This window comes from Hyla sarda, chromosome 9 (genome assembly GCF_029499605.1).
Source record: "Hyla sarda isolate aHylSar1 chromosome 9, aHylSar1.hap1, whole genome shotgun sequence".
NCBI classification, from domain to species: Eukaryota; Metazoa; Chordata; class Amphibia; order Anura; family Hylidae; genus Hyla; species Hyla sarda.
This window is the reverse complement of record NC_079197.1, coordinates 106,834,703-106,858,764: the sequence shown is the minus strand read 5'-3', so window position 1 is coordinate 106,858,764 and position 24,062 is coordinate 106,834,703. Positions and strand designations below refer to the sequence as shown.

At 46.0% G+C, this 24,062-nt stretch overlaps 1 protein-coding gene and 1 long non-coding RNA gene across 5 annotated transcripts in view; one reads left to right on the top strand and one right to left on the bottom strand.

Moving 5' to 3' along the window:
- Window positions 1-24,062, bottom strand: part of NRK (Nik related kinase) — a 408,966-nt gene that overhangs the window by 229,491 nt on the left and 155,413 nt on the right. For all 4 annotated transcript variants that reach the window (XM_056540621.1, XM_056540624.1, XM_056540622.1 and 1 more), the window contains 3 exons: window positions 23,234-23,324; window positions 16,954-17,084; window positions 13,517-13,571 (listed from right to left, as the gene is read on the bottom strand). In XM_056540621.1, coding sequence (XP_056396596.1) covers window positions 13,517-13,571; window positions 16,954-17,084; window positions 23,234-23,324 — 277 coding nt within the window. The remainder of the gene's footprint in view (window positions 1-13,516; window positions 13,572-16,953; window positions 17,085-23,233; window positions 23,325-24,062) is intronic.
- LOC130291637 (uncharacterized) lies at window positions 18,324-23,501 on the top strand. The gene is made up of 2 exons (XR_008847989.1): window positions 18,324-18,421; window positions 23,262-23,501. It is a non-coding gene; the product is annotated as an uncharacterized LOC130291637 (long non-coding RNA).

Genomic DNA, 24,062 nt, shown 5'->3' with positions numbered 1-24,062 from the left:
CAAGTAACCCCCGGGGACGGACGGAGACGGGGACCCCCCTGGACCCCCGGCAGCGACATTAGCATAGCTCCTAGGAGCAGTCACTGCCGGGGGGGCAGCCGGGCCAGACCCAGACCCAGAACCACCATTCACACCACCACTCACATCATCCTTTTTTCCATTCATACCACTACTCCCACCAACATTCACTCCACTGACACTCCTCTCATCCACAACACTACTACACTCAGCATTCTCACTCATACCCTGCCTAACTGATTCTGGGCTGGCTGGGATTTGTAGTACCGCTGGCTTAATTGCAGTCTTTTTTTCCGGCTTGGCTGCTGCTGCTGATGATGATGATGGCTCCTCCTTCTGAATGATCAATGGTGCCTCCTGAGTCTGGGGCTGCCCCACCGAGCGCACCCCAGCTCCTCCCGCGGCGCCATTGCCGGACACTGATCCCGACACCGGGACACTCCCCCCCCTCACAGGGGAGTGCCCTGCAGTGCCCGCAGAACACACTGTACTCGGGGGACCGCCCCCCGAGCACACAGACACAACGCTCTCTGGCGCCCGGACACTCCCCCCCCTCACAGGGGAGTGCCCCGCGGCGCCAGTAGTGCCCATAGTACTCGGGGAACCGCCCCCCGAGCACACGGCAGCATAACTTGCCTCTGGCACTTGGACACGCCCCCTGCCACCCTGGGGCGGTCCTGCAGTGCCAGAGCTGCCCGGCATGAGCCCATCCTGCCCTTCCCTACCGACAGGATGGGTGGGCTTCACAACTATTGCGCCCTTAGCCGTTGCTGACGCCTTACTGTACTCCCCGTGCTGGCCCCGCTCCACCACAGGAACGGGGTCTGGCAGTTTGGGGGAGCCCACAGCCTGAACCAGCTTTGCAGCTGGCCCAGACTGCTGGAAGGGGACAAATACATATTGTACCGTCTCCTTTGTCTTCCTTTTCTTGGACCTCTGCTTGACCACCACATCTTCACACTCCTCGTCCCCAAAGGTGAAATTTTGGAGGTGGGCTGGGGACTCCTGCATCACAATTGCCCTCAGCAGACCCCCAGCCTCACCCTCCACGTCATCCTCCTCACTCTCGCTTGGCGGAAGTGCCACCTGTCCAGCCTCAATGTAGCTGTCCTGGGTCTGGGTGTCACCTGGAGTAGCTACAACTCCCACACTTTCCTCCATCTTCTCCTCTTCACCACCATCCTCACTATCTTCGCCGCCACTACACTCCCCATCATCCACCTCCACCTTACCTGGGGATTTCGTGGCGGCAAACCGATCGCTGTTGATCAGCTTCTCCTTGAAGAGACCGCTCCCCTCCACTATCTCCGCTCTCCTCGCCTCCAGCTTCACAATCTCGCCCCTCAGCGATGTTATCCTCTTCTTCAGTTCTGGCTTGCTCTTTCTGGATCCGGTACTCATCAGACTCTGGGTCGCACGCAGATCCTCTCTGGCCATCCTCAGCTCCCTGCCGCGCTGCTCGTACTCCGCAAACCTTGCGGCCATGCGGGAGCAGTACGTGGAACTGGACTCGCCGGGCCCACTCTCCGACCACATCTCCACACTGCTTTTCCGTGCCTTTCTTCCACCAGTGGATCTCTGGCTGGCACCCGTAGCCTGGGTAGCAGAGCCTGCATTGCTGCAGACTCTGCCCGATCTTCTCCCGGCCGGAATAATGGCTGTCGAAGTTTTCACTCCACTTCCCGCCAGCCTGGAACGGGGAGTGGAGCCACGAGGCTCCATTGCAGGAGCTTCTTCCCCAGGAATCTGCCACAAACCTGGGGAAGGCTTGTTGGAAATCTCTGCTTGGTTCTGCTCTGCTGGAAGTCTCAGGAGACACACCCGCACACACCCTGCTGGGGGCTGTAACTCTTTTTATTATAAAAATGAAAAACAAATCTGATACAAAACATAAAACAAAAACAAGCTTAACCAGCTATAACAAACATAAATAAAATTACAAAAACAAAATCTGCCTAACCGGCCAGCCCAAATTTACTAAAATATACTTTTACTTTCCCATACCAAAAGACAAAATAACTCACACAAACACGCATTCCAAAAAAGAAGAACATAAAAATAGCCCAACTTGGCTTACAAGAATATATAAAACATAAAATAAAGCACGACTTGGCTATAAAACTAAAGAAAAGGAACATAAAAGTAGCACAACTTGGCTGTAACTCAAAAATTACCCTTACCCAGGGGAAAGAAAAAAAAAAAAAAAAATAAATAAATAAATAAATAAATAAATAAATTATAATATTTCAGCACAACTTGCTACTAAATAACACTCTGCCTCCCAGCCAGAGATCCACCGGTGAAAGAAGGGCAGGGAAAAGCAGCGCGGAGATGCGGCCGGAGAGAGGGCCCAAAGAGCCCAGCCCCACGCACCGCCCCCGCACGGCCGCAAGGCCCGCGAAGCACGCCCAGCATGGCAAGGAGCCGAGGACGGCCAGAGAGGACCCGCGCGCGGCCCAGAAACTGGCGAGCGCCGGACCCAAAAAGAGCAAGCCAGAACCGAAAAAGAGGACAACACCGCCGAAAAGCGAGACCGCGAAGCCGGAGGCGAGCAGAGCAGAGACACCGGAGGGGAGCAGCCCCCCCAAGGAGGAAAAAATTAAATATAAAATTTTATACACAAACATGTATACATGCATATGCGCAAGCATACACATACATATATATACATATATATATATACATACACACGTATATACACATAAACGCACACACATATACACACATAAACACATATGACACCACTTAACTACTGACCCGACTGCCACTATACACTATATAATATAAAACAATATAAAACAATATAAAATACAAAACCCAATATATACAAAACACAATATATACAAAAATCACTGAAAATACACAAAAATATACTACAGAAAGTAACGGAAAACACCTACACTAAAACTGTCCCCTCACCCACACCACCCCTCCTGTACATGGGTCAGAGTCCATACCGTCCATACAGTTCTCAAAGTGCAGTCCTTAACTGACCCATGTCAGGTCCCCAAAATACCACTCAAAAAAAAAAAAAAAAAAAAAAAAAAAAAAAAAAAAAAAAAAAAAAAAAAAAAAAAAAAAAAAAAAAAAAAAAAAAAAAAAAAAAACACCACCCACAAATACACCCTCCCCACCTAACACTCCTCCCAACCAACTTATATACAAACTTATACATTCTGAACCACCACCCCCTTTAGGCCCAAGTTTGGTTGCCTGTAAGCCCTTCATACCATGTAAATTGAAAACAAAAACAAAAAGCTAATGTGTACATATATCAGCCCACCACCAGGGAGAAGGATGGCAGACCTGATACATAAATCATTTTATACTCTTTCCCTAACTCCCCCTACAATTCTCCCTAATTCTATCCCTACAATAAATCTGACCCTACCCTCACCCTAACTCTACCCCTATAACACTGCCCCTAACCAAAAATAAAAGGTACTCTACCCAAAAGGTTTAGTACCTAGGGCACATGAAATGAGAAACCTCTCCACAGGAGAGAAGCCCTACTGGTACCAAGACTGCCATACTCCAAAGACCTGATCTTCCCGAGGTCACCGGTGATGTTCCTACAGACCTCCACCTCGGAGAGGATTTTCTGTTGAGTCGACACTAAGCACCGTGCATTCCACGTGTAGTACCTAACCACTAAAGTGACTAAAAATAAAGTGCCCCGATCTCGGCCACCCAGGTTCCTGAATGCCCCATAAGCCCACTCCGGATAGGCAAGGCCGGCAAGATGACTCCAGCCGATGGAAGCGCCCACCCTGTTGTAGACCCCTATGTTAAAGGGACAATGAAGCAGGAAGTGGTCCATGCTTTCCAGCGTGTCCCCGCACTCTTCTCGGGGACATCCCCGGTCATCAGAGTTCCTGTACTTCAGGTTGTCCTTTACACATAGCTTCCCCTGAAAGCAGCGCCAGGCCAAGTCCCAAAACTTCTGGGGGATCCTTTTCATGTTTAAAAGATACAACCCCACCCTCAGATCCCGACCTGGGCAGTCCCTGAGCGCCAGAGGCTTCTGGAAGTGGGTCAACAGAACCCGTTTGTCAAGGAACTGCCTTGACTGGGTCCTGATCTCCCACACTCCCAGACCCCACCGACGTATCGCCTTCAGAGTCGGGGTAGCGTAAGCCGGAAGATATCCATGGGGCGTACGGAGGTCCTTCACTTGCCCTCCTGTCTCCCATTCCTGGAAGAAAGGCCGAAACCACTCCCTGCAGGAGAGTACCCACGGAGGAGCCCTCTCTGACCAGAGGTTCGAGATGTTAGCTTTCAAGAAGGTGTTCGTTAAGAACACCACAGGGTTTACCATAGATAAACCCCCTAGTCTCCTCGTGCGGTACGTAACTTCCCTCTTGACTAGGTTCAACCTGTTCCCCCATAACAGTTGGAAAAACAGGCTGTAGACCCTAGTGTAGTAAGCCTCTGGTAAGATACATACACTGCCCAGATAGATAAACAAGGGGAGCAGGTACGATTTGGTCAGGTGTACCCTTTCCCTGAGGGTCATAGACCAACCCTTCCACTGGTTCACCCTCTGAGTGGCATCCTGGAGCTTACCGTCCCAGTTTTTGGTGGGATAATCATCCTGGCCGAATGTGATGCCCAGAATTTTTGCTGACTCTTGGAGCTCTGGAAGGGTGTCCGGGAGATCAAACGTGGGATCTCCCCCTCCCAGCCAGAGACTTTCACACTTATCCCGGTTGATCTTGGACCCGGATGCCTCCGAGTAGCGGTCCACCTCTGACATCACCACATCGACCTCCTCCCGTGAGGAGACGAAAATAGTGACATCATCAGCGTACGCCACCACTCTCTGGGCGACATCCGGCTCCGCCAGAGTCATCCCGACTCCCGCCAACGGCCCACAATCTACCCTCCGGACGAAGGGATCGATTGCGAACACGTATAACAGCGGGCTCAAAGGACAACCCTGACGGACCCCGGACCCCACCTCAAAAGAGCGGCCAGACCAACCGTTCACCAGCGGGAAACTCTCTGCCCCTGCATATAAGGTGACAAGCCAATTCACAAAAGTACTCGGTAAGCCATATCTCAGGAGGACGGACCAGAGGTACTCGTGGTTCACCCGATCAAATGCTTTGGCCTGATCCAAGGACAGCATGTACCCCTTCCAGAGACCCGCACTACTCCGCTCCACTGCCTCCCTGACACTGAGGACAGCACTTAAGGTGCTTCGGCCCGGAACAGAGCAGTGCTGGGCCCCCGAAAGGAGCCGGGGTGCAAATTTCACCAACCGATTAAACAGTATCTTGGCCAGAAGCTTTCTGTCCGTATTGAGAAGAGCTATGGGCCTCCAATTCTCAATCCGGCTAGGATCTTTACCCTTTGACAGAAGAATCAGGGCTGACCTCCTCATTGACTTTGGTAGAGTGCCCGAGGAGAGACACTCATTGAATACCTCAGTCAAGAGGGGAGCTAAAGACTCCTTAAAGGTCCTGTACCACTCGGATGTTAAGCCATCCGGACCTGGCGACTTCTTGGGGGCGAGCCCCTCGATCGCCAGTCTCACTTCCTCTTCCCTGATTTCTTCTGCCAAAACATCAAGAGAGGGGTCTACCCCTGGCTCAGGAATAGTTTCAGCCAGGAAAGCCGACATCCCGTCTCGATCTAGATCCTTCCTTCCCAAGAGGTGCGAGTAGAAGGATCTGACGACCTCCAGGATCCCTGATCTGGACCGATTCAGAGATCCCGTACTATCAATCAGTCCTGAGACCACTTTACTACTCACTGACATCTTACAGTTCTTGTAAGGGTCGGGCGAGCGGTACCTCCCGTAATCCCTCTCAAAAACCAAAGATGCGTGCCTATCGTACTGACACCCCATCAGCAAGGATTTCACTCTGGAGATATCCTCCCGGCTACCTCCAGTCGAGACAAGGAGCTCGAGTTTCCTCCTCAGACCCTGATACAGGCGGTACCTATTCAGGGACCTGAGGCTCGAGAGCTGGCGGAAGAACCCCGCAACCCGCTTCTTGAATATCTCCCACCACTCTGACTTACTACTACAAAAGTCCAGTAAAGGTACCTGACTCTGAAGAAAATCCTCAAAGGACTGTCTTATCTCCGCTTCCTCCAGGAGGGACGAATTCAGCTTCCAATAACCTTTACCCATCCGGGGGGTCTCTGAAACATTCAAGGAAAACAAAATCATACAGTGATCGGAGAATTCCACCTCAACCACGGACACTGCGGAAGAGACGGCTTCCTCCTTTAAATAAAACCTGTCTATCCTAGACCTGCAGCTACCTCGATGATAGGTGAAACCCACGTGGCCTGAGGGGCTCCGGATGTGGGCGTCCTCTAGGCGAGCTTCCCTAACTATATTATTGAGGGCCACGCTATCGTAAGCCAGCGGACCATTGGAACCTCTCCTATCTTGGGACCTCGTGACATTATTGAAGTCCCCTCCAAAAATCACTTGCCGGCTAGTAAAAAGGAAGGGCTTAATCCTCATAAAGAGATCTTTGCGGCCCCACTTGGTTTGTGGGGCGTAGATGTTAATGAGCCGGAGCTCTTGCCCCTTCATGAGGACATCTAAGATCAGGCACCTCCCCATTTCTAACTCAATAACCCGTCGGCATTCAACCGGAGCGGTAAAAAGGACCGCCACCCCACTATACGGCTCAGCCGCAAGAGACCAGTGGGAGGGCCCGCGCCTCCACTCTCTTCTGGCTTTTACCAGGGAGGCTAGATCTGACAACCTGGTCTCTTGCAGATACAAAATGTCGGCTTCAACACGGCCGAGAAAATCAAAGGCTGCGAATCTAGCCGTATCCGACTTTATGCTGGCACAGTTAATGGATGCCAGCGTCAATGGGGTGAGTGCCGCCATCATGGGTGATTAAGTTAGACGGCCTCACCTTTATTTCTTCTTCCCCTTCTTCTTCGTGCCCTCATCCCCAGAAGAAGAAGAAAGGGCAGGACCGCTTTTACCCCTTTTTTTGGACTCACTCTGGTCCATATGGTCCCCGTCTCCGTCCGACCCCGGTCTAGCCCTGCCCTCCGAGGAAGGTGCCTGAACAGGACAGGGCCCAGTTCCCCCCAGAGGCTCTCTCTCCCTAGGCACCCCGCCCTCACCTTCCCCCTCCAAGGAGGGGGAGGAGATGTTATCAAGGACGAGGTACCGGTTTGACAGGTCAACCAGAGGGGGGGCAGTCAGGCTTCCGCTTTGGACCCGGCCCGCAGTACGAGGGAGAGAGGGCTTGGACCTCTTCTTTCTCCCTTTCCTTTTGCCCTTGTCTTTCTTTTTGGCCTTCTCTACACTCTCCTCATCCACACTTTCATAGTGGGAGGAATCGGAAGAGTCGGCCATATTGCCTTCCTCTTCGCCCAGTCTCCTGACCTCCTCATCCAGCACGTCCTCCTCCAGGGCTTCAGTCATTTCAGGGCCAGCTTCAGGAGCAGGGGCCGGAGCTACCCCCGTCACTTGGGCACTCTCCTGCTCCCTACTCCTCCTCCGATTTTCCTCCCGCCTTAGTTTGGCGGGGCCCTTCTTCCTCACTAGCCCTGGTGCGCCCCCATCCCTGCTCGTACCCTCTCCAGCCGAGGCAACCTCACAGCTCTCCCCAGCCGGAGCGGCCGCCGCACGGGCGAAGGCGCTAGGACAACGGCTGAAAGGGTGCCCGAGGACACCACACAGATGGCAGCGGATCTGCCTACAGGATGCGGCCAGATGACCCACCCCACCACACAAAGCACAGACCTGTACAGTACAGGCTGCGCTAAAATGGGTGGGGCTACCGCACCTGTGACAGACCTTAGGCTGCCCCTGGTAGAAGACCTGGATCCTGTCACGTCCAAGGAAGGCGGCTGACGGAATGTGGGCAACCGTACTCCCTGAACGCCTGAGTTTGACGGAAAACGTCCAGGCCCCGGACCAGATCCCGTGCTCATCAATGTTTTTCTTGGGCATGTCCGTCACATCCCCATACCGACCGAGCCAGGTCATGATGTCGTAACAAGAAAGTGACTCGTTACGGGTCAAAACGGTCACCTTCTTGACCGAGTTCTGACGGGAAATTGCCTTTACGGCAAAATCCCGCCAGCCGGGCTCGTTCTTCGCCACCTCGTAGTTTGACCAGAAGAGTTCGAGACCCTCTGGCCGAACGAAGCTGACGTCAAACTCGGACGTACCGTAGGGGTGGATCAGGGCAAAGATGTCACTCGCCCTGAATTCCATCTGGAGGAGGAGCTCAACCACTTTAGCGCGAGGTGGGCATGCATCCTCACCCCTCCAAATCAGACGGACCACATTCCTGCGGTTATTGTCCTGCCCGGTTGTCGGGAGGGACCAGACCACCTCCCCATTCTGCTCTCGGAAAGCCCCCAAACCGTGCCTCTCTATCCAGAAAGACAGGTCGACCTCACCCCTTCCCTCTACCTGGATCGACCTGTCTCCCCTACGCAGAGCCTCCAGGAGGCGCTGTTGCAAGTAACCCCCGGGGATGGACGGAGACGGGGACCCCCCTGGACCCCCGGCAGCGACATTAGCATAGCTCCTAGGAGCAGTCACTGCCGGGGGGGCAGCCGGGCCAGACCCAGACCCAGAACCACCATTCACACCACCACTCACATCATCCTTTTTTCCATCCATACCACTACTCCCACCAACATTCACTCCACTGACACTCCTCTCATCCACAACACTACTACACTCAGCATTCTCACTCATACCCTGCCTGACTGATTCTGGGCTGGCTGGGAATTGTAGTACCGCTGGCTTAACTACAGACTTTTTTTCTGGCTTGACTGCTGCTGACGATGGCTCCTCCTTCTGAATGGACACCGATCCCGGCACCGGGACACTCCCCCCCCTCACAGGGGAGTGCCCCGCAGTGCCCACAGAACAAACTGTACTCGGGGGACCGCCCCCCGAGCACACGGACTCAACGCTCTCTGGCGCCCGGACACTCCCCCCCCTCACAGGGGAGTGCCCCGCGGCGCCAGTAGTGCCCACAGTACTCGGGGAACCGCCCCCCGAGCACACGGCAGCGTAACTCTCCTCTGGCACTTGGACACGCCCCCTGCCACCCTGGGGCGGTTCTGCAGTGCCAGAGCTGCCCGGCATGAGCCCATCCTGCCCTTCCCTACCGACAGGATGGGTGGGCTTCACAACTATTGCGCCCTTAGCCGTTGCTGACGCCTTACTGTACTCCCCGTGCTGGCCCCGCTCCACCTCAGGAACGGGGTCTGGCAGTTTGGGGGAGCCCGCAGCCTGAACCAGCTTTGCAGCTGGCCCAGACTGCTGGAAGGGGACAAATACATATTGTACCGTCTCCTTTGTCTTCCTTTTCTTGGACCTCTGCTTTACCACCACATCTTCACACTCCTCGTCCCCAAAGGTGAAATTCTGGAGGTGGGCTGGGGACTCCTGCATCACAATTGCCCTCAGCAGACCCCCAGCCTCACCCTCCACGTCATCCTCCTCACTCTCGCTTGGCGGAAGTGCCACCTGTCCAGCCTCAATGTAGCTGTCCTGGGTCTGGGTGTCACCTGGAGTAGCTACAACTCCCACACTTTCCTCCATCTTCTCCTCTTCACCACCATCCTCACTATCTTCACCGCCACTACTCTCCCCATCATCCACCTCCACCTTACCTGGGGATTTCGTGGCGGCAAACCGATCGCTGTTGATCAGCTTCTCCTTGAAGAGACCGCTCCCCTCCAGTATCTCCGCTCTCCTCGCCTCCAGCTTCACAATCTCGCCCTTCAGCGATGTTATCCTCTTCTTCAGTTCTGGCTTGCTCTTTCTGGATCCCGTACTCATCAGACTCTGGGTCGCACGCAGATCCTCTCTGGCCATCCTCAGCTCCTTGCCGCGCTGCTCGTACTCCGCAAACCTTGCGGCCATGCGGGAGCAGTACGTGGAACTGGACTCGCCGGGCCCACTCTCCGACCACATCTCCACACTGCTTTTCCGTGCCTTTCTTCCACCAGTGGATCTCTGGCTGGCACCCGTAGCCTGGGTAGCAGAGCCTGCATTGCTGCAGACTCTGCCCGATCTTCTCCCGGCCGGAACAATGGCTGTCGAAGTTTTCACTCCACTTCCCGCCAGCCTGGAACGGGGAGTGGAGCCACGAGGCTCCATTGCAGGAGCTTCTTCCCCAGGAATCTGCCACAAACCTGGGGAAGGCTTGTTGGAAATCTCTGCTTGGTTCTGCTCTGCTGGAAGTCTCAGGAGACACACCCGCACACACCCTGCTGGGGGCTGTAATCACTGTCTGTGTCAGTGTTTCCCAAGCATGGAGCCCCCAACTGTTGCAAAACTACAACTCCCAGCATGCCCGGACAGCCAAAGGCTGTCCGGGCATGCTGGGAGTTGTATTTTTGCAACAGCTGGGGGCACCCTGCTTGGGAAACACTGGCCTATGTAGAGGACAGGAGCTTCTTCAGGGTCCTGTACAGTACACGCAGTGTCCTAAAAAAGTAACATGAAGTCGCCCTTACCTGGTGTCCAGAGGAGCAGGTAACCCTGGTACAGGTAAAGAGTACAGAACATGTAATACCTTCCTGTACTGTAGGGGGAGCTACTAGACATCAGTCAGTGCATACGCTTCAGTTTTACCAGTGAATGCCTATTCTGATTGGTCAGTTCTTCCAGCCATTGACACGTTTCACAGATCTGGACTGTCTGTATCATTGTATGTTGAGTCTGGTTTCAACTTACAATGGTCCAGAAAAGACCATTGTATGTTGAAACTATTGTATGTTGAGGCCATTGTAAGTTGAGTTGGATCACTGTATACTGGATTTATAGGACAGTCATTGAATGTTTATAATATTTAGCCGTAAGGTGAAGAAACTCCAGGTAGATGCTTCCGTCCCACCAATTTTTTTTTTTTTTTTGACTAAATAGTGATGTAAAATGTTGCTGTCTCTTTTTCCTTTCAACTGGTTGGCTATATTAGTCTTCCTTTACAAAATGTTTAGCAGTATTGGTCCAGAGATATGAGGCAGAGTTTTAGAATATATAGATTATCTGCTGCTGGGCTGCTCAATAATAAGGGTAAGATTAGTGCATGCTGGTAACTGAACACTAAACCTAGAAATTAGGAGATAAACTTGTCAGCACTGTTGTCAGGCTGGGTCCACACTACGTTTTGTCCCATACGGGAGCGCATACGGCAGGGGGGAGCTAAAACCTTGCGCTCCCGTATGTGACCGTATGCGCTCCCGTATGCCATTCACTTCAATGAGCCGACCGGAGTGAAACGTTCGGTCCGGTCGGCTCATTTTTGCGCCGTATGCGCTTTTACAACCGGACCTAAAACTGTGGTCAACCACGGTTTTAGGTCCGGTTGTAAAAGCGCATACGGCGCAAAAATGAGCCGACCGGACCGAACGTTTCACTCCGGTCGGCTCATTGAAGTGAATGGCATACGGGAGCGCATACGGTCACATACGGGAGCGCGAGGTTTTAGCTCCCTCCTGCCGTATGCGCTCCCGTATGGGGGAAAACGTAGTGTGGACCCAGCCTCAGTCTGCATGTTCCTGAAATGTGCAGTCTCACATTAATTCTGCAGAGAACACTGAGATGAATTACCCGCTGATCCATTTTCAGCTATGGAATGGTAGACGGAAAAGGACGTCTGTGTCCTACTGCAAGCAGATAAGAGGGGGAGGATCCTGCTGCAGCATATTGTCTCACAGATGGGATAGTGAGAAGGATGTGGGGACATGACTAAGCCCTAGGGACAAAAAGATGATTTCTATCTACTTCTACTTAATTGCCACATGACAGTACTACTCTCCCACCTTAGTTTAAGATTGCATGTAGCATGAACAAATTTATGCTGGGCAGTACAGTTGCCTCACCAACTGTAAAACACCCAAATTTGTATTGCCCACTACTGTTGCTCACGAATATTCGCAATACGAATTTTATTCGCGAATATCGCATATTCGTGAATTTGCGGATATTCGCGAATATAGCCCTATATATTCGTAATTACAAATATTCATTTTTTTTTTCACGGTAAACATCACAGTGATCATCCCTCTCTGCTTCCAGCTTGTGTGGTGTAAAGAAGGCTCTAATACTACTGTGTGAGACTGGCGTGCAAATTTTCGCATATGCAAAAATTTGCATATGCTAATTTTTGCATATGCGAATTTTCGCTTATGCTCATTTTTATATATGTTAATTTTCGCAAACGCGAATATTACGAATATGCGAATTTAGCGAATATATGACGAATATTCATCCATATATTTGCGAAATATCGCGAATTCGAATATGGCCTATGCCGCTCAACACTATTGCCCACCATGCAGTTGTGTTTTTCCATGCTTTATCTGAAGATTGGGCTGAAGGGTATCAATTGTAACTGCCTGTATAAATCTTTATTTTTATTTTTTTTGCTTATGCATTTTCAGTTTTTTTTTCTTATGCATTTTAATCTTTACAGATATACAGTAGTATTCCCACGTACAGTATCCGGTGCATATTTGATGCGCAGAATGTAATGCCCAGGATTTGAACTAACATTGAATCATTTAGTTTACATTGAAATCTTCAGCTTCAAATCCTGCACATCAAATATGTACAGTGTACTGTAAGTCTGAATAGACCCTTAAAAGGGTACTCTGGTGGAAAACTTTTTTATTTTATTTTATTTTTTTATCAACTGGTGCCAGAAAGTTAAACAGATTTGTAAAGGACTTATATTAAAAAATATTAATCCTTCCAGTACTTATTAGCTGCTGAATACTACAGAGGAAATTATTTTCTTTTTGGAACACAGAGCTCTGACACATCTGTCTATTTTAAGAACTGTCCAGAGTAGGAGAAAATCCCCATAGAAAACATATGCTTCTCTGGACAGTTCCTAAAATGGACAGATATGTCAGCAGAGAGCACTGTGGTCATGATGTCAGCAGAGAGCTCTGTGTTCCAAAAAGAAAAGAATTCCCTCTGTAGAATTCAGCAGCTTCTGGCACCAGTTGATTTTAAAAAAAAACTTCAAGTTTTCCACCGGAGTACCCCTTTAAGTGTTAATTTTCTTGTAAAGACCATCCTTGTAGAAGACCAATTTTTAGTGCAAGATTCACTGAAATAGAGATGATTGAAACTCCAGAAATCCATTTCAGGTTCAGTTAGTTAGATTCAGCAATTGATTCCATTTTGTCAAAATCAAAATTACACCAATTGTTCTACAAACTCATACTCAAATCTACTTGGTTTCTGGGTTTTTGTATTTATCTTGTGCAGGGTAGGGTCCCCAGCAGTAGCACAATATGGAAAATGATAGACCTGACAGGAGATTAAAAGCTGTGTAGGGCTAGCAATGGGGTCTTTGGAGAGGTGGTAGCGCAGTTTCAAGAATGGGGTAAGTATTTTTATTTTTTTCAGAAAATCCCTTAAGAAATTATCATTTTAAACATTTGTATGGACAGATGAACTGCACTAATATTAAAGCCAGATCTAAGATAATGTATAGAAACCCAGGGATGACTGTGCTGTACTTACGTGGAGCTCCCTCTGCCATCTCTATAGCTGTGATTCCCAAAGACCAGAGATCACTCTATGGAACAAAGCAGAATTATAGGCTCATAAGTAATATTATATAATTACATGAAAAGGAAGCAGAAATGTAACAGAATATATGACTACGCTATATGTAGCAATACTGCTAAAGCGTATAATTGCCTTTTCACATACTACAATATTTAAATTGCATCATTTTCCTACAAAAATGGCATGCACAGAGCATAGCTTTTGTAGGAGTATTTATAACAGGCCACTTACATACTGTAGAGCTATGTGCTAGTATTGGAGTAGGACTACTGGCTTAGGCTGCCATCACACTACATTAGGGACCAGGAGCATAGCAAAGGGCTAGCTGGCTATATACCAGTCTGGTTGTCAGGTGAGATGCCAACAAACCAATCTGCTACTCCAGTGTATGTGGATAAAGAACTAAAAGCAAAATCATCGGTAGTTGCAGTATCTTGTAATACCTTTTTTTATTGGACTAACAAGATTATGTAATACGGCTACTCCTAACACCGATGATTTTGCTTTTTGCATCACTGGACTGATACGGCTACTCCTAACTACTCTGATAAAGAACTATGTAGATAAACAACAAACTGTATAAGATCCTAGTACAAAGGAGGGAGAGGAAACATTCCTAAACATTTATTTGGGGGAAAGTTACTTTTCTTCTTTGTATTAGACAAAAAAATTAAAATAAAAGTGCACCATAGGTTGATCAATGATAGAAAAGGGGGGTATACTCTCAGGAGAGGTCTCACAAGAATCACACTCACCCTGGCTAGATGCACAAGGGCTAAGAGCAACACTAGTAAAACACCTTGAGGAGCGGGGATCCTGAGTGTTTAGCTGCAGCATAAACAACAAGCGGCTGCACAAGGTACCTAAACAACAACACTGGAAAAAGCCAAATTACATAAGCGGTGTATAAACATCCATTCCCCATCAGACCAATGAACCTCATGAGGAGGACACTTCTTCCTTGCAATGTCCATGTTTGAAATGAAGATAGCCTTTGTTTTAACTTTGGATGTGTGTGAAGCACTTCTGTAATGGTGCCATTTCCAAGTGTCACGGTTTATTAAACCCACTGCAGAGGATAAATTGACTAGTTGCCCATAGCAACTGATCAGATTTCTTCTTCAACTTTTAAAAAGGCCTCTGTAAAATTAAAGAAGCAATCTGGTTGCTATGGGCAACTGGTCAACTTTTCCTCTGCAGAGGTTTTGATCAATCTACCCCATATTTCTTTGCAATTTTACTAAGACCAAAAACATTGCATTACAACTTGAAGACCCTGTTATGGACATAGTGAGAAAAGGGAAATTGGAAGGTCCACCCTCTGCTCTGTAGTTATAAAGTTCTTCATTTAATCATTATTCTTCTGTGAGGGATGTCTTTAAAGGTACCTATCATCATGACTTCTGCCTGAACCACAAGTTTTCGTGGCAGGCTTGATTGCCACACCCTTCCCGCTGGGCTTGATTGATAGATCTTTATTATACTCAAACAGGAAGAGATCTATCTTTAAGGGTGTGTCCCACTTGGCATATACACAGCGTATTTCAAGTTGCGCAAAATGTACACCAGCAGCGGGAAATACGCTGCGTATTCCTTGCTCACTATACACACAGGGTTTTCCGGCAGCAGCCCTATGTGTGTAGTGAGTTTTAGAGGCAGAGCCGCGCGTCACAGTCATGCCGGCACACGGTCCCGCCTCCAAAACATACTACACACATAAGGCTGACGCCGGAAAGCCCTGTGTGTATAGTGAGCAAGGAATATGCAGCGTATTTCCCGCTGCTGCCGTAAATTTTGCGCAGAGTGAAATACGCTGCGTGTAGGCCAGGTAGGAACGCACCCTAAAGGAGTACTCCACTGGAAAACTTTTTAATCAACTGGTGCCAGAAAGTTTATCAGATTTGTAAATTACTTCTATTAAAAAAATCTCAATCCTTCCAGTATTTATCAGCTGCTATATGCTCCACAGGAAGCTCTTTTCTTTTTTAATTTCCTTTCCGTCTGACCACAGTTCTCTCTGCTGACACCTCTGTCCATTTTAGGAACTGTCCAGAGCAGGAGAGGTTTGCTATGGGGATTTTCTCCTACTCTGGACAGTTTCTAAAATGGACAGAGGTGTTAGCAGAGAGCACTGTGGTCAGACAAAAAATAAATTAAAAAAGAAAAGAACTTCCTGTGGAGCAAATAGCAGCAAATAAGTACTGGAAGGATTAAGATTTTTTTTTTAATAGAAGTAATTAACAAATATGTTTAACTTTCTGGCACCAGTTTGATAAAAAAAAATAATAATAATGTTTTCCAGCGGAGTACCCTTTTAAAGGCTGAAGGGACTGGAGAAGCTTCCAAGGACCACCCTGATGGTTTAAGGTTTAGGTAGCATGAGAGTTAGGGCAGGTTCCTAGAGGATATGCTTTTAGTTTTAAAACTTTCAAAGACCCATACTATGGGGAAGACTTATAGAAACCGGTGCAAAGGAAAATGTAACCACTTGCCCCATAGCAACTGGATTGCGTCTATAGTTTTTAAAAGGCCTCTGAAAAATTTAAGAAGCCATCTGATTGGTTGCTATGGACAACTGGTCAACTTTTTTTTCCTCTGCACAGGTTTTAAATATATATGATCCTTCAGTCCTTCTAACTAAGAAAGTTTAATGACAGGTGACATGTCTTCATATATACCTTATTCCACATTTTATATTACAGAACTTACATGTCGTAACATTTTCTATTTTATGATGTTATAGGAACATGACAGACTATAGAATCATTGTGGGCTGTGCTGTGTAATCCCCATGATCACTAGACTGGAAAAGCTGTTGCCCTCTATCACAAACTTTACCCCCTTTTCTCATAAATCGAAGAGTTCTTTATTATGCACACAGTGCACTATTGGGGTTTCTATTGACGTCAGTGGAAATTCCACATCCCAATTTTTTTGTATATGAATATCTTCTCCTCAGCACTGTATTGATCACTGCTATGCCTGTACATGTATGCAGATTTTGCCTGGTTTTTCTACTATGACTTTTGAACATCTGCAATAATATTATCTGTAACATGTTTTCACTTAAGTGAACTCCTTTAAGCATAGTGCAAGGGAATATTACACAATTTTAACAGCATACACATTCCCGAGTCCAGGACAATGATCATTTGTGTGAACAGCTGGCCTACCCTATCCCCGAGGGGGCACAAAGCATTTCAACAATAACTCTTCACCGCTAACCTACTAGGAAGTGATTCTTACACAGTCAGCATACTTCCTTTAGGAAAGTCTGGTCAGCCCAGTGTTTATCAGAAGAGGAGATGACTAATGGCACAAAGAATTCCTTTTTTCACATGGCCCCAGCGCTCTTTCTTTGTGAACTGTGCCTTGTTAGAAGAACTCACCCGATAGTCATATGTTGAGTCTGGATTCTCATCACATGCGATGACCTCAGGTGCCATCCAGTATGGGGTTCCAATAAATGTGTTCCTTCTGCCTATCGTTCTGTCCAATTGGGCACTTACACCAAAGTCAACTGGAAAGACAGACCCAGTATGAAACACAGCCAGGCGTTCAATTCCCATTACAAAAGAACATGCCACATTTGCAGAGTTAACAAATCCTGTGACCAAGCCAAGTGGGTTTTGATGTTTATGATCAGGGAATACAATTGCAAAAGCAAAAGAAATTGTATAATAAATCAACCGAATATTTGGCAGAAACTATTTTTGGCCGAGACAAAGGCCTTTTTTTTCCTTTCTTTTTTTTTTTAATTTGCACTTACAAGTTGAATTCATAGAAGAACTTTGTGAGTGATAGATACCAGCATAAGGCTCATTCAGACTAATTGCATTGCGGGGGTAACTAATTCTAAAATAGCATCTTTGTAGCAATGAAAATAATAAATGTCACATATTTGTACGCAGCCTTCAATTATGTATTTATACAGATCTATCATGCGGCTCTTGCTTTGCCATGGTTTACCTGAAATGTTTTATAATCATCTCAAAACAGATGAACACACTGAAATAATTGCCTGTGGATAAGCTGTCTAAATATAGTGTTCTATTAAAGGACTCGGAGGTAAAGCAATGGCAGGTTTCTATTATATAACACCAGCAATTTCGGTAACTTACTTGTATATTACATTTTAAAGTGCATTCATGTGTAATTTAAATAAAACTTCCTAACTGCCTATTTAACACCCATCATATAGATATACAATATAGGACCAAACGGAATTACTTTAAAGGGTACTCTGCATGTCAGCGTTTGGAACTAGTTGTTCCGAACGCTTAAAGCCGGCGCCGGGGGCTCGTGATATCACGCCCACGGCCCCTCATGACACCATGCCCCACCCCCTCAATGCAAGTCTGCAGTCACCATGCCCCCTCCAATAGAATTGAATTGAGCGTTCTAACTGAATTCTGGGTGCTGCACAGAGATTGCGGGGGTCCCAGCCGCGGGCCCCCGGGATCAGACATCTTATCCACTATTCTTTGGATAGGGGATCCAAATTGACTGATTCCTCCCTACTTGCATATAGGGAGCAATATTTCATGACTTAGAGCCCTGTTTTTGGCCAAACATACAGCTAAAAATACTCTGAAATTGTGCAGCCATTCAGAGTCAATAATGTATTACTGTAACATGGGTGCCTGTCATTGTTTAATGCTGCCTATAGTTTTCATAGTGTGAAACTAGTCATAGGTTCCCTTTATGAAAACACAATAAGATTGCAGTCTTATGTAAAGCCACAGAATGCACATACCACCTCAGGTTTAAAAGTCTAATACCTCCAGGGTTCAACTGGCCCACAAAAGAGGAGGTTTCTCTGTTGAGCATGTGTCAAGCCTTAGCAGAACCCATGAGGTCAATTTTGCACATTTGTTATCTGATTATTTGAACATTTTTTTTTTTTTTTTTTAGCAAACAGCGCCACTCTTGCGGATAAGGCTTAGCGGCTTCTGGAAATAGAGCATGCATTTTTTATATAGCTCTTATACAATTTATTCTTATATTGGCCTGTGTGTGTAAAAAGAAGAAAATATCAGCAAAATATACAGTATAATAATATAATATGCAATTAAAAGTAGACATGAACTTGTTTGGCCAAGGCTGATGGGAAATCCACGAGAATCCTCTGCACTGAGGACCCAAGTCAATCACTGGTTCTATTCTACTTGCATCCAGTCTTCAATTGAGCAACAATTGCCCAAAAAAAAGATGACAATGGTCAAATTTCTCATGCTAAATGATGCACTTGGTGAGAAGCGAGATACATGTGAAGCTGAGGGTGTTAAAAACATCCTGGGCGTCGAAGACACTTAGGTTTAATGTTTTTTTAACCCAAGGGTGTGTCAGAAACCATCCAGCATCCTGTTTCTTCTAGCTGACTCTGTGCAATAATTTGGTGACCTTAAGTAACTGTATTACCAGAAATCAATATATGAAATACAAACCTGTCTCACACTGAGCAGGAAGAGCCAAAAATCTCACTAATTAAACTGTAAATAGCATCATTTAATAAACATATAGGGGGAGATTTATCAAAACCTGTGCAGAGAAAAATTTGATCAGTTGCCCATAGCAACCAATCAGATCACTTCTTAAATTTTTAACCAGGCCTCTGTAAAATGAAAGAAGCGATCTGATTGGTTGCTATGGGCAACTGGTCAACTTTACTGGTACACAGAGCAACTATGGTACTGTACTGTACTATACACCCTTAGGCACCCTGCTTTCTTGTAGTGTCTACATAAATCTTTATAATATGAATAGAAATGGATTATTCGCTATGAAGAATACCATACATGATGTGGAAAGTGGGGAAAGAGAGCCTTAGGCCAGTTTCAAGTGGTCCCAGTACAGGGAGTTCTAGCATGGAATTGCCATAGAATGGACCTAGGTTTATTTTAATTTAAGCCCTGTTCAGTAAAACTGTGAGGGGCCTGGAATTTGTAACTTCGGCATTCAAATGTCTGGTACTGGATTTTTTCCAATGTGCCCCAATGGTCCGGGAAAGAGCCACTCCATTACTGCACTGTGGCAGAACCACATGTAAGGGCTGTAAGTGCCCTCTAGTGCACTATAACCTGCACATGTAAATGTTTCCTTTGAGATCAAAAGACCTACAAACTCTTAGAATAAATGTGCAAGAACACACACTTTCATTGGATTATGAAACTCTAGTATTTGTTTAGCTACTCACAAGCCTTCTCACTATGGTTTAGAACTTACTTGTGCCGAATTTATCACTTGCAATTTTGCATCTTATGTGTATAGCCAATATCATCCTTTATTTATAGCGCACTGCTTGTAAAATTACAAGACATCGTTACCTAATAAAAGAATATAATTCCTTCTATTTGCGCAGCATTTCAACCTGTTCTTGCCAAGTCATAACCAGTTCCTCCAAAAGAGCAGGTAACCGAATTAAAATCATTCACCCCTAGTGTCGGTCTTTACTTACACGGCACTTTCCAGCTAATGCAATGCATTGGCTCCTGATTGTGATTATTATTAGCATCGTGCTGTATGTGACTCTCACTTACAAAACAAGAGCCCTATAGATAATACTTTGTGTAGTCTACGGAGAGTGTTTTCTTTTAAGCAACACTAAATCTGACCTCTGAATGTAGGCAGTAGACATCCGGTGCATGTCGTATACAATTCAGAGGGTTTTTGAAGGCAACAGTAGCTGTAAAGTATTTTTCTATGTGTTGTCTTACAAAAATAACTGTAAATTGTATAATGTCTTATCTAATCCTTATCTATTAATGTAATCATGTAAGATTGGTTTACCATGGCTATAATATGGTCACAAAAACTAGACTCCTTGCTGGTCTGCTTACCCCACCTTAGATCTCTATAGGGTTCAAGGATAATAGAAATGAATAGGCGGCACTCACCACGGCAGTTGACACACTTTATTCTCAGGAGCAGCGGGTTAACATACAGATATGTTAAGGAAAATAGCAAGTGGCAATTTATTTGCCCTACATGTGCTTTCCCTTGGCTCAACATTTAAGGTGATTGTACCATAGGAACCTGCGCATTTATCCACAGAGGAGATTGTGATTTTATTAAGCAGCACCAGCTCTTTTACCTATGGCTGTTGTCATCATAGTGTTCTATGGTGGTCTAAATGGGGATAAAGCTGCATTAGGTGCTGGAGTTAAACCAACTCTAAAAATGTACCCCCTCTTGCTTTATTCATAGGTTTTCATTCTCAGTTCAGTAAAACCATGAATAAGACAAATCCCACAGCATCTGCTGTTTGGACCAAAAGGCCTTTTTCCATTCATGCCGACAAGACTTGAACTGAAGTCTCAATGGAATAAATAGAGAAACCAGTTCACCCATCAGATCCTGTGAGGATCCTTTTTCAGGCAAACACCCCTTTGCATGCAGTTCTATCCCCCTGTCTCTTCTCAATTACCAAAAGTATGGTAGAAATCCACTTCGGAGTAGATGGTGAATATTCTCCAAGCATATTTTGGGGATTGTTTACCTTCTTCCCTGAACTGGATCTAGATCTTTTTTGGGGGAAGTTCAAAGGGTTTTACAAGCAAAATTTACTGAAGGCCTATTCTCAGGATAGGTCATCAATATTTCATCAGAAGGGTGCTGACACTTCCAGCACCTCCACTGGTCAGATGTGTCCAGAGTTGTGTGTATTGTCCATTTATTTGTTTGGGTATTTTTCTGTTTAGGTGTGTATTCACACACTAGTTTATTCAGAGCAGTTTTCTATTCGAACTGGATAGGGAACAGTTAATGCTCTGAACAAATGAGAACTTGGGTGGAGTTATTTAACCAGAGTTCTCCTGCATTCTGGTGCTGGTTATTGTGCAATACATTTTAAGTCTGCTTGAGCATTTACCTTGTATTTATCTGAGTTTTAGCCATGGTTAAATAGTCTTGTTCTTTGTAGATTTTAGTCTCTGTTGCATTAGTCGGTTTTAGGATTTGTATATCCTTTCTGCTATGTACCCCATCAGTCATGACACTGTGGTGTCGGAGTACACTGTTGAACAAAGCAGGAAGCAGACTGCTCCAAAAATTTGTTGTAAGAAAAATATGGCACTCTCTGTGGGTTAATGGTGCTCGAATAGGGTCCCAATCCTTTATCAATAGTAGAAAATAAATTTGGCACTCTTAATTCAGATATTGAAGTTTTATTCCGCAATATAGCAATCTGACAGAATACATATGACGTTTCGGTCCAAGTAGAGGACCTTCATCAGATATCTATAGATTGCTGCGGAGGCAGGTGTAGTATGGCCTATAGCCAGGTAGAAGAGAGAGTCGGTGCTTGCGATACAACGATTGCGTGGTGTGAGAAAATTTGTGTAGTCACCACTTTGGGTTACTGCAGTAACCCAGCTTGACCACTACAAAATGTACAGTGCTATTCGATTTCTGCTCAGTTTTCTGTGTATGTCAACAGCACGACTCTGAAAAACAGCTGATCAGCAGGGGTGCTAGGTACCACACAGATTTTATATTGATTACCTTCCCTTTAATGAACAGACAAAAAACTTGAACACAAGTGAGCATGCAGCCATGAAAAGGTTTTCCACTGATAAAACAGCTAAAATGTAGAGTTACACGGGGCGCATCTGCAGCATATTTCACACTGTGGATGTGCTGACGGCAGTCACAGAGGGACTGCAGAGCGAGCTCCCAGCTACAGCCATGTTACTCTGTGTGTCCGCTGGTAGCAGCAGATTTCTACAGTAGGAAATCCACCACTACGAGTGAGCTACCCAGCTGCAGCCTGAGCTTGCCCTGCAGTCCCTCTCTGACTCCTGTCAGCGTAAAATAAGATCCACTAGATCAGTGTTTTTCAAATCCATTGCTCAAAACTCCCCACAATTCATGTTCTTGGAATTTTCTGTAGTGCAAGAGATTTGTTTTTACTATTTTCTCTGACCTTTCTTAGAGTTCCATGTGACAGGGACAATATTTCAGAAGTCACACTTTCCGGATTTCTGTTAAGAAAAAGGAGCACAGCTATGCTGCATTTGGTTGGTGGATTGCATGCAGTCTAGCCACACACCCCATAGTCCAAGTGACTTACAAAGTATTGTCTCTGGCCACACAGGGGGACAGTAGTAGAAACAAATCCCTTGCCCTACAGCACTTCCTGGTGTGGGCCCACATGAACAATAAATAAGAAAAAACATAAAGGTGATAAATTGATATTACATACTAATATAATGTGGCATTATGGGCTCAAAGCAATGAGAACAAAATAAAATTACCCCTTTAAAGATATGAAAGCTAAGCAGTGATTGGTTATTATGGGTATAACCAGAAATTTTTGGTTTCAGGTAGATTACAGAGATTCTCTTATATGACTGGAAACAAGCTACACAATAAAATAGCAATAGAGAAGTATAGAGCGTAATGTGGGCTTGCCTGCAGAGCTGTGATTTTACTTCATCTCATTTAGTTATTTTTATCCCATTTTAGCAACTAGATTTTCTAAAATAGTCTCCCCAACATGATGTTGTTGAGTAAAAGCTTAATTTCAAACTATTTTTATGTAAACTGTGAAACACTGAGATTCATTCAAAAAGACATAAAAGTGTTATTAGCACAGCTAAGTATCAATCGGAATTATCACTTTTTTTATCAATGGACTACTGAATAACTAATGGTTAAATTGATACTCACCCAACTTAACTTCTGCATTTTCTGTCAGGAGAACATTCTGCCCCTTGATGTCTCTGTGAATAACGTGGTGAGCGTGGAGGTGCGCCAGACCCTGCAATACATAAATCTGTCATGGGAAACAGCAAATACCAGTAATGCTCTTAACAGTGGAAGTTGCAAGAAAATCAAGCCATGCAATCCAATCAAAAAGGCCATCAATGAATGATCAATATTGATCCTCATCCCCCAAGGACCAATTCTGATCAACAGTAAAGGAATTATGGAACTATGGAACCCCTTAGTCTTTTACCAGATACAATGGTGCATCTGTACATTTGGCTAGGCCTGGTATTGCAGCTCAACTCAAATTAAAGAGGTTATTCAGGACGAGATAAAAACATACCACACACAACCTGGCCTCAGGTTGTGTATGGTATCACAACTTGGCTCCATTTACTTTAATAGAATGGAGCTCGTATACCACACACACACATCCTGAGGACAGGTGTGGTACTGTTTTTGAATGAAATCAGCTCTGTTTTGTAATCCCGGAGAACCCCTTTAAGTGCATAGATAAGCGGCAGTACCAAGTACTGTACACTTGCATTTACTGATAACTGTTGAGGGTGTCAGACCCCAATAATCACACATTCATGGCCTGAACCATATAATATTGGTGAGCATTTCTGGAAAAACCCATTAAAAAGAAACCTATCACATTGAAAATACAGTCCAATCTGCAGGCATCATGTTAAAGAGCAGGAGGAGCTGAGTAGACTGATATATTAGTTCATTCAGAAAAGATTCAGGGTAATTTATTCATTTAAAAGGGGTACTCCACCCCTAAACA